The 10,400-nt window shown below is 36.8% G+C and overlaps 1 protein-coding gene and 1 long non-coding RNA gene across 2 annotated transcripts; both read left to right on the top strand.

Annotated features, from left to right (window-relative positions):
* On the top strand, positions 6,288-7,405 carry LOC107640109. The gene is made up of 3 exons (XR_002362376.1): positions 6,288-6,378; positions 6,544-6,618; positions 6,881-7,405. It is a non-coding gene; the product is annotated as an uncharacterized LOC107640109 (long non-coding RNA).
* LOC110271908 (aspartate, glycine, lysine and serine-rich protein-like) lies at positions 8,254-9,321 on the top strand. Its single transcript, XM_021123591.1, has 2 exons — positions 8,254-8,465; positions 8,640-9,321. The coding sequence occupies exons 1-2, from the start codon at positions 8,254-8,256 to the stop codon at positions 9,319-9,321; spliced, it is 894 nt and encodes a 297-aa protein (XP_020979250.1).

The following is a 10,400-nucleotide window of genomic DNA, read 5'->3' as shown; positions in this document are numbered from 1 at the left end:
AATATTTAATCAATAAAAAAATTAAATAATTTTACATTATTAAAAATAATTTTATATTATTAAAAATATAAATAATAATTAATTAATTATTCGTCCTAACACTCTCAATAGCCAATGCCAAGCAGGTGTATCTAAATATCTTAAAGCATGTGCGGATGAGGATGGATTAAGAAGCGGGGTGTACACATCGAGGTATAATTAAAAATAGATAGATATTCAAGTATAATTAACTTTGTGTCAGATTGATAATTAACACTTCCTTTGGATGCAAGATGGGAAATGTAAAAAAAAAAAATGAGAAAAAAATTAAAAAAAATTAATTTTTTTTATATTGTTTAAATAAAAAAATGAACAAAAAAAATTAAAAAAATTTTTTGTTTAAATGAAAGAAAAAAAAATTATAACCAAATAAAATTAGCAGTAATTTTCATAAATCACTATTAAAGACATGACTTGTATGCTAATTGATTTTGTCTAATAACAAATTAGATTAATTAATTATTACTTTGTATAATAAAATATATAATTTTAATTATGTGTAATTAGTGAATAATTTAATATGCGATAATTTCCTTCTGATAATGCATTCATGTAAATAGTAATACAATAAAAATAATAATTAGGGTAAAACACATAAATAAAGTAAATAGAAGCCAATATTACATGATAGTCTTAAATGTAATAACGTTACATTGCTGTCTTGATTGTGTTTATATATAAATCGAATTTATTAAATTCGATTTACACATTTTTAAGATAAATCGAATTAATAAGATTCGAAATATATAGCTTCAATTTAGTAGATCTAGTACATAGTAAAACGGTGAAATGGCTAATACATAATAAATCGAATATATAGGTTTTGATTTATGCCCATAGTGGTTTTGATTTACTAGGGGAGTAAATTGAATGGAATCAGTTCGATTTATATATAGGCATTGTACACTACAGCTAAATCGAATGTATTAGCTTCTATTTACTATATAAACACCTATATATACAATTCGAATTACACAATATTCAAAATTGCAGACATTGAGGAAGACCCGGATCGTATCTATCGACTGGACGGAGTTACCCATATTACTGGTGGTATTAATAAGGAGGTTAGTGAATGAAAATTTTTTTTAAGATAGATTAGAAATATTAGTAATTATTAAGCCTCTTAGAGTATTTGTTTATAATCATCAGTTAGAAATGAGACTTTTTAAACTACAAATGGTGGTTAGAGTAGTAATTAGTAGTTTGTTAGTAAGTTATAAATGTTAGATTAAGTAGTAAAAATTAGTTTAGTTACAATTTAATTTAACTAAAAAGTGTCAGTGATTGCGGATTGTGATATGTTTTACATTAAAGTTATTTTTTTGTTAGAATCTTTGGCGCTAGGTCCATTTAGATGTAGCTCAGATTTTTTGTTTTTAACTTGTAAGATTATTTGTTTGGGTTTAGAGCATTTATTATTAAATATTTTTTTAGTAAACTGTTTTATAATGGTTCTTAGAATTTTTTTTTTTTATCGTTATGCATTTCCATCAATGTATTACTAGTATGAGAAGGTAACATGATATGCCTCTAGACGATAAGATCGTACCGTATTTGTAGATGACAGGTTTATACCATCTTGCGAGGCTGAATGAGACCTGATTTAGGTTGGATGAGCCATTATTAAGTACATTTGTGGAGAGATGGCGTATGGATATGCATACTTTTCATATGCTATTCGGGAAATGCACGATTACACTATAGGATTTTGAGAGATACATCGAGAGTGACCGACCAGCATGGGCTTGGTTCGAGGAGCTATTGGGTATCTTACCTCCTGCGAACTACATCGACAAGTTCATTGTGAAGTAGCACTTGAATGCAGGACACATTCAGTAAGTTTCCACAGGGCGCAAACGAGAATACAATTAAGAGGTATGCGAGGGTGTACATCATGATGCTGTTATCAATTCATCTTTTCAGTGACAAATCTGGTACACGTCTTCACATTCGTTGACTATCGTATGTAGCCAGGTTAGAAGACATGGGCAGATATAGCTGAAAATCCGCTGCTCTTTTATGGTTATACTGGTGCATGTGCCGTATGGCCAACAAGAACGTGGTAAAGTTGGCTGGTCCATTGTAGCTCCTTCGGTCATAGATCCTCTGGCGATTCCTTAGTTTCAGGCCTGATGGGTTTGACACCTTTCATTGGCTATTGGCATCGAGGAACTTAATGTTTATGGTTGTTATGTTTGTTAATATTTTTTCGATATATGGCCGTTGTTGATAACATGTCTTGGGTCGCAGGTGGTCAGGTTATCAGCCAACATTGAGCGACAAGGGGTCTTGAGTCGTGCATTAGAAGCTCAGGATAGATTTACTTCAGGTCAAGGTACTACAAGAAAAAAGGTCTATGGCCATGTTTTATGAGGGTAACGACTGAATAAAGATTTGGCCACGTTTTTTCTTGCTACGCTTTAAAAGCGTGGCGAAAAGAGTCAATGGCCACACTTTTATGAGGGTGCCAATTGATTTGAGATTTGGCCACGCTTTTTTTTCTACGCTCAAAAAGCGTAGCCATAGAGAAAAACAGGCACGCTTTTAAAGCGTGGCGACAAAATTTTGTTATAGGGTCATTTTAAAAGCATGGCCGTTTCCTCCAACTCTTTTGGCATGCTTCAAAAGCGTGCCCAAAAGGTTCCGAAAGAAAAAAAATTTCAGAGAGCTCCGTTCGAAATGACTAAGTTACAATTGCAATACACCATCTACTCTTCCAAACTTTAGCTTTCCCCTTCTTTAAATTGCCCTAGCTCATTCAGATCAGAGAACCCTAAGCCCTCCATGCATGAAGTGACAATTGCTCCTAACCCTAACCTTGTCTTCATTGTGCCTCACAAAGAACCCCCTAATCGTGATGAAGCACATCATATCGAAGAACCCTAACCTCTCTTCATTGTGCACTCCGCGAAGAACGTCGCCGGTGCGCGTGATGCTTCCGTCGGCAATCCCTCTTCTGGCACCCATAACCCTCCTTTGAGCTTCGCGTGATGGCTCCCTGAACAACCACCCTAGCTCTGTCTCTATCACCTCCAATCACCGCTACGGCGTCACTGCACCTTCACTTCCGTCACCGCGCCTCTCGCCGGATCCACCAACTCTCCTCCGCTCGCGTCTCGCGACTCCGCCTCTGGCCGCCTGCGTCTTGCTCGCATCTCTGTCTCTGCTTCGCTCGTGATTCTATCACGAGCTCGCCTCCACTGCTCAAGCGTTTACTCCCTCTCATTGCACAAGGCTTCGACGTCTCGAACTTCTTCCCTCAAGTTTCACATCCATCTCTTTCTCTAAATACCACAAATTCACTGCAATTTTGTTGACCTTTATTTGGAAGTGGAAATTTAGAATTAAGATACAGGGATTTTAGAAGATGAAATCTGTTCCTTTCTTTGTTTAATTGTGATCCATTTTTTCTTGTTTTCTAGCTGTATTTTGGTTCAGTATTGTTATGCTTGCCATTTGTTTGATGAATTTCCTGAGAGAGATGGAAAAAAGTGGAACCTAATTTCTGTGTTTCCTATTTCCAATTCACAAGATTTACGTAATTTTTCTCTTGGATTGCTTATGAAATTGGGTGTAAGCAGTTAGTTTTCTCAGATTGTTAATGCTGTACAATTTCTAAACTCTACCATTTTTCACAGTGGAGGAAAAAAACATATGGACGAGGTGGTTATAATCCTATCCTAGGCTTTGAAAATGATGTCTACTTCATTGCGAATTCATCTTCCGGTAGGTTAGTATTTTCTATCCAGTCTTTCCACCTGTCTGAAGGAGAACATGGGAGAATACATTCCCTTGATGCTTTGAGATCACTCAATTTATATCTTATTTCGGCAAACTGTTGCTCAACTTTAGTTTTCCAAATCGCAATTCACCAACTTTGAGCTACTTTGCATGTTTATTGTGATCATTAATTATTATAGACTGTAGAAAGGGTAATATTTGCATTGTAGAGTTTATACTTTATACCATGTTTACTGTGCTAAGATCTTATTTGGAGTGAGGTTAGTATTTGTTATGCTGTTCAAACATTTTCGATTATGCCAAGCTTATTCCTTGTTGTGCATGTTAATTACCTTGACTTTTATTCCATTGCTTTACTTTCAGTTTTCTCCTTCTAATATATACCATATTTCCTCCTATTTCTGTATGAACATCATGCATATACTATGTAGTGTACTGTTCTCATAATAAATTATATTTAGGTTGATTGTAGACAATTCAGGTTATAATTATTTGGATAGTTGTTCTTTGTCTCGGGGAATATCTCTTTTGATTCAACATTGGTGACTGAAACTATATCCTAAATTAGGAAATGGGAGGATCAAATTGAGTTAGATGGAGAAGTAATTGAATTAAGTTACCGCGGCTCGTAGGGGTTCTATTCCCTGGTGGCAATTGCTAAGAGGAAGCGTAGAGAGAAGCTCAGCCAACGCTTCATTGCTTTATCTACCCTTGTTCCTGGTATAATGTTTCATTTCAATCAAATAAGCATGACTAATAATTTTATTATTTTCAAGGATTTTTTTTAGTTTATAAGTTTTTGGTTAGATTATAATTTCCAGTATTTATCTTTTTCTTTTGTAATCTCCATCTGATTGCTTGTGTCATTTATTTCTGGGCCTTAGTTTCCTACTTGTATTATGTAGTGTTAATTGCTAATGTTCTCTCTTCCATTATATTCAACTTGAATTTCTCAATTTAGATATCTGAATTATGTACTATTTTTTTAAAATATTTTACACTATGTGGACCATTGTTTATTATTTTGTTGTGTTCAATTTCTTTTGCTATTCACTGCAGCCTGTGGAAGTTTCAAAAGAAAGCAGTTATAGTTCAGATGACAGTGATAAAGAAGAAGAAAAACCTTCTAAAACTCCTTAGAAAAGTGTAAGCATCTCGCTTTGTATTTTAATATCACTGTTTGAAGGCTTGTTTTGCTTTGTCTTGTGATTGTGCACTAAATGTATTTTCCTCTTGTGAAACAGGCTAAGGATGTCGAGATGGTTGATGCTGACTCAGCAAAGAAAGTTGTATGTTACTGGTCTCATTTTTTTATTCTTTTTAAATGTTCTAATATCTTTGATGGTAATATATCTTTGCTTTGCAGTTTAAAATCCCTTCTACACCTAGTGCTGCAACAGGTGGATCAAAGACACTATTTGTTGAAAACCTGTCATTTAGTTTGCAACGATCTGACTTGTATGTATTGTATATCTTATATTTCCTTGCTTATAGTGTATTTTTTTTCTTATGATGTCATGTTACTGTTGTTCAGTGAGGAGTTTTTCAAAGAGTGTGGAGAAGTTGTTGATGTTCGTTTTTCTGTTGACAATACTGAGAGGTTTAAACGCTTTGGACATGTTGAGTTTGTTATTGCAGAGGTAGCACAAAGTGTAAGCTATTGCTCCTCAAATATCTACAGAATAATAAGTTATTTGTGGTGGTTGCATAGCTTTTGCTAGCTACTTTTCTAAAACCAGTCAAATATATTAAGTGTTAAAATTAAATCATTTCTTTTTGAGTACTTGTGTTGTTGGAAGTTATTGGCTGCGTTAACTAATTATCATGTTTTTTTTATACGAAGTTAATTTAATTGTTGTAATATCATTCATTTTGAAGCTAATTTTTTTTCCAACTACTGCCTTGCTATTTCTATGCTGTTAACTAATTGCTATTGCTTTGTTGATTTGTTTTCTCCTCCATAGTGTTGTTTGATATGCATCACTGCAATCTATTGTTTGGTTACCCTCCATCCCTTTTTACTTTGAAAAGATTTTTAAATTATCTATTTGTTGATTTATTGGGGTTGTGTATTGATAATCCTTTTGGTTTTTGTACTTGTAGGCTCTTGAATTGAATGAGCATGGGTTGTTGAATCATCCTGTTAGGCTTGATTTAGCTCGTGAAAGAGGTTCATATATCCCTGGTGGCAGGTAATTATTATATCTTCTCCTCTCTCCCTCCTATGCCTCATATCTACTTCTATCACCTTTTTCTCCGCTCCCTTTCATGCGTTGCTTCCACTTATTTCCTTCTCTTTATCCTTTGTAATACTTGTTTCAATTTCAGAAATTCCTTCCAGAAAGGTGATCAGCTTCAAACTGGTCAAACTATATACATAAGGGGTTTTGATAAATCTCTTGGAGAAGAGGTAATTTTATTTCTATCATGTCTGCTGATGCTTCCCTTGCATGTGTTTCTTTTTGCAATTCATATTTGAATACTGCCAAAATTGTGGTTGCAGATAAGAGCTAGCCTAAATGAGCATTTTGGTTCCTGCAGGGAGATCTCGAGGGTGTCAGTCCCAAAAGATTTCGAGTCTGAAGGTCCTAAATGGTTTATTTCTTCTTCAAATCCTTTTTCTTTTTCGTTTATTTTTAGTGTGAAAGATTTGCTATTTCATTTTTTGTGTATCCTTTTGTTTCTCAAGTTGGATGCTCAAAATAATTGTGTTACGTGTTGCTTTGAGTTTAGCAAATTGACACCAGGTGTAATTTACAGTTTTGCCTACATCGACTTCAAGGATTCTTCTAGCATGAAGAAAGCTCTAGAACTCAAATGAAACTGAACTTGCTGGTGGTTATTACCTCTCAGTTGAAGACAATGTTTATTATTAATTTTGATAGTATTTATTATTAATTTGACAGAGTGTGGCATTGGCTTTGATATGATAATTAACTAAAAGTTTGATTTCTTTATCCATTTATTTATTATTAATTTTTATTATTTATAGCTTGAGAATGAGGACATGCTCTATCTACTTTCTAGTGATGATGATGAAGAGCAGTGCATTCAAATACCATGTTGATTTTTGGTTATCACTGCTAGTATTTAATAGGTTATGGTGGTTGATGTTGAGGCATACACCTATGATGATGAGGTCATCAAGAAAGCTGAAGCAATGGGGAAGCCCAAAAATCCTGAAGAAGAAGCTACTGTGGAAACTACTAGAGCCATAAAACATCATCAAAAAAGCTGAAGCAATGGAAAAGCCAAAAAATCCTGAAGAAGAAGCTACTGTGGAAACTACCAGAGCCATAAAAGCTTCTCAGTTGTTGCTAAATGCCATTGAAATTCTGAAGAAGAAGCTGGATGCATGTTGTACGTCTCTAAGCACATAGTGGAGGCTGATGATTAGTTTGGTGAATTGGGTGCACATATGTGAGGAGGTTAATCAAAATTATTGTTAGATAGGATGGCAAAGTTATTGGAATTGTAATTCATGTATTAGGAATACATTGCTTAGTTGTTATCATTTTGATTTTTGATATTTTGTTATACTGTCATGTGATTAAACATTTTTTTTGTGACAAGTTTATGTATGTTGGATTAGTGGATTTAAAATTATTGGTCATTGTCTAAATTTTAAAATTATCTATTAATTTTGTAAGGTTTTATTACAAAGATTAAAAAAGATTAAAAAAACTATAGGTTACTGAACAAAGTTTTTGCCACGCTTTAAAAGCGTAGCCATATTGTACAACAGTCATCAATTGTCACGCTTTAAAAGAGTAGCTGCTTTAAAAGCGTAGCTGCTTTAAAAGCGTAGCTGTATGTCTTGCTATTGGCATGCTTTAAAAGCGTAGCTGTATCTCTCTCTATTGGCACGCTTTAAAAGCGTATCCATATCTTGCTATTGGCACGCTTTAAAAGCGTAGCTATATCTGGCACATATGGCCACGCTTTTAAAGCTTGGCGATCTTTAACAGCGTGGCAAAAAATAAAGCGTGGTGATAGGTCACCAAAAGCGTGGCGATAGAGCAATCGGCACCCTTGCAGTTGTGACCCTTTCAAAAGCGTGCTGGTAGCTCAAAAAGCGTGGCAAAAAGCTATCGCTACGCTTTTTTTTGACTTTTCATCACGCTTTAAAAGCGTAGCAAAAGGCATGTTTTCTTGTAGTGGGGATGTGAGTGCTTAAGCTTTCAAGTTTTTATTGTTAAGTTATTTTGGCTTTTTACTGTTTATAATGACATGCGAGAACCATTTATCTTTAAAATTTATGGGGATACCATATTGCTCGCCAGAGGTCATTCAGGTAGTGCATCCCGAGATTCATAGAGCCACGACATATGGCATTATGGAGGTTTGTGATGACATTGATCTATTTTGCTATCATAGAATAGCATCAGGTGGATCGTGTACTACCACAACTAGGTGAAGTACAGCATCGACCGCGTGCCGTACTTAACATTGATTTATTGATGTTGAAAGATGGCAGAGGAAGAGATCGGTGATTTTCCACTACCTTACAAAGTCGGAACATTCATTGGACTAACAAGGCACAGAATATGTTACGATTTGAAATCGTTCCAGACCCAGGACCGTCATAAGCGTACTTGGAGTGGTGACATGCACATGGCAGAAGATTCTTATCACTTAAGCTCTTCCTCGGTGACTCCAGAGCAGTTGCGATCCCGGCCAAGGTAATGCAGAGAGGTCCAGAATAGGTTTCTGATATGGATCAAGTGCATGATGTTCCAGACAAGTGTCATGTTGAGCGGAGATGTAGTGTCAGGACACGTTCGAGGGGAGGGGTAGAGACCATAGAGGAGCTAGGAGTCGTGGCCGACAGGGAGGGAGGGTGGTGGTTGAGGTAGAGGTCGACGTGAAGAGAGCGGTGGACAGCATGATCGTGATGGTGGAGATGAGGGTGGTGATGGTGAGGATGATAGTGCAGATGGAGGAGGTGGCAGTGGATATGATGGTGGAGATGGAGGACATGGCGGTGGACATGATGGTGGTATGGGTGGTGGTAGTGGAGGAGGTGAGGGTGGTGGTGGTGGAGGAGCTGGCGGCAGTCTCAATGGAGATTGTTATGGTTATGGTGGTGGTGGAGACGATGGTTATAGTGGTGGCGGATTAGGTGGTGATGGAGGTGGCGGTGATGGTGATTATTTTGTTAGCAGTGACATGGCGATGCACGAGAACCAGACGTACATTAGCCCAGGTGATTTGCTATCGAACTTGCTTAGTAATGAGGGCCTTGATGCGGAGTTTAGAGGGTCACGTATCCTTGATGATATTAGTATGCTCATGCAGGAGAATGACTTGGAGAGACGCAGATCTCAAGTAGCCAGACCCCAGAAACCACTAGATGTGGATCTGAATGATCCTCCTTCTGGACCTTTGGATGACACATTTGCATTGGGTGGGACTCCTTCCTCAGCATTCGCTGCAGATCCCTCGGCACATCCTGGTCCATCTATGTCACCCCAGCGCACACCAAACAAGATGGAGCATGATGGCGATAGAGATGAGGATGAGATCTCTCTGGCTTAGAGAGCATAGTGGATCAGGCGTCGCCGTCGCTGCTTTACAAGATTGCATCTCTTTTTATTACGGTGTATGCATTATTATTTTGATGATTGTTTTTATGTTGTCAGTATAACAAGTATGTTATATTATTTAGATGGTAGCTATATGTTGCTTAGATATAATGTATGTCTTGGGCCATTTTATGTAATGTGAGCATTTGGTGTCTTGTATTTACTATTTCATAATTTCTTACACGACTATTGGATAACACGAGTGAAGAATACACAACATAACCAAAAAAACCAAATGATTGAATTCAATTAATTCTAACACAGGAATACAAAACACAATAAAACTTACAACCGACACAAGATTAAAGTAAATGAAAAAAGCCACAATCGACAAAATATTACCCTAAATAAACACAACCCTACACATTACTAGCGGAAGCAGAATCCATGTTGATACCTCCCTGTGGACACCTCCTTTGTGTGTCGCTAGGCTATCTGCAAAGACGACATCGCTTGGGCCTATTCGGATTAACCTCATCCATGGTAGTTCATATTTTAGTAGTCCTGGGACTCCCTTCAGACGCACGTCTCTTGGTGAAATCGGATATGACTGTGGGACCATCGCATGGTGGCCAAAAACCCTCAGGGATTGGAGGTGTGAATCCCATCTGGTAAACATTGAAGATCAAGCTAAGGCGATACACCTCATGGACATAGATTGCCCAACTCAGACGTGAGTATGCACTGCATGCTAAGGCATGGTGACATAGATAATGAAGTGCTTAGAAATATCCACAATTATATGTTTGATCCCTCAGGGACACTCTGTAAGAGCCAAGTGATAAGCTACCAGTCGGAGTGGTCTCAGCCACAGTAAATTCAGAATTATCCCTATCATACAAAGTCACCGTGAAACACCTTGGTACCTTCAAATTAGCCTCTATTGCCATTATCAAATGCTGACTAAACTGCTTCTCGGTTCCTAACTATGCCTCTGTCTCTCTTCCTTAGCAAACAAATAGCTTGACCAATCTTCCATAAGTGGACTTCACAAACGAACAATCTGGAAGGTTCCTTACCCCTTTTAGTATG

The sequence above is a fragment of the Arachis ipaensis genome, chromosome B05 (assembly GCF_000816755.2).
Source record: "Arachis ipaensis cultivar K30076 chromosome B05, Araip1.1, whole genome shotgun sequence".
NCBI lineage: Eukaryota > Viridiplantae > Streptophyta > Magnoliopsida > Fabales > Fabaceae > Arachis > Arachis ipaensis.
The sequence above is the reverse complement of the archived record's forward strand: the minus strand, read 5'-3'. Positions and strand labels throughout refer to the sequence as shown.

Bases quoted from the DNA above. Each gene is read 5' to 3' on its own strand.
- LOC110271908 (XM_021123591.1), top strand. From the start codon at position 8,254: ATGGCAGAGGAAGAGATCGGTGATTTTCCACTACCTTACAAAGTCGGA. The intron at 8,466-8,639 runs GTAATGCAGAGA...TGGTTGAGGTAG, and splicing joins CAGTTGCGATCCCGGCCAAG to AGGTCGACGTGAAGAGAGCG.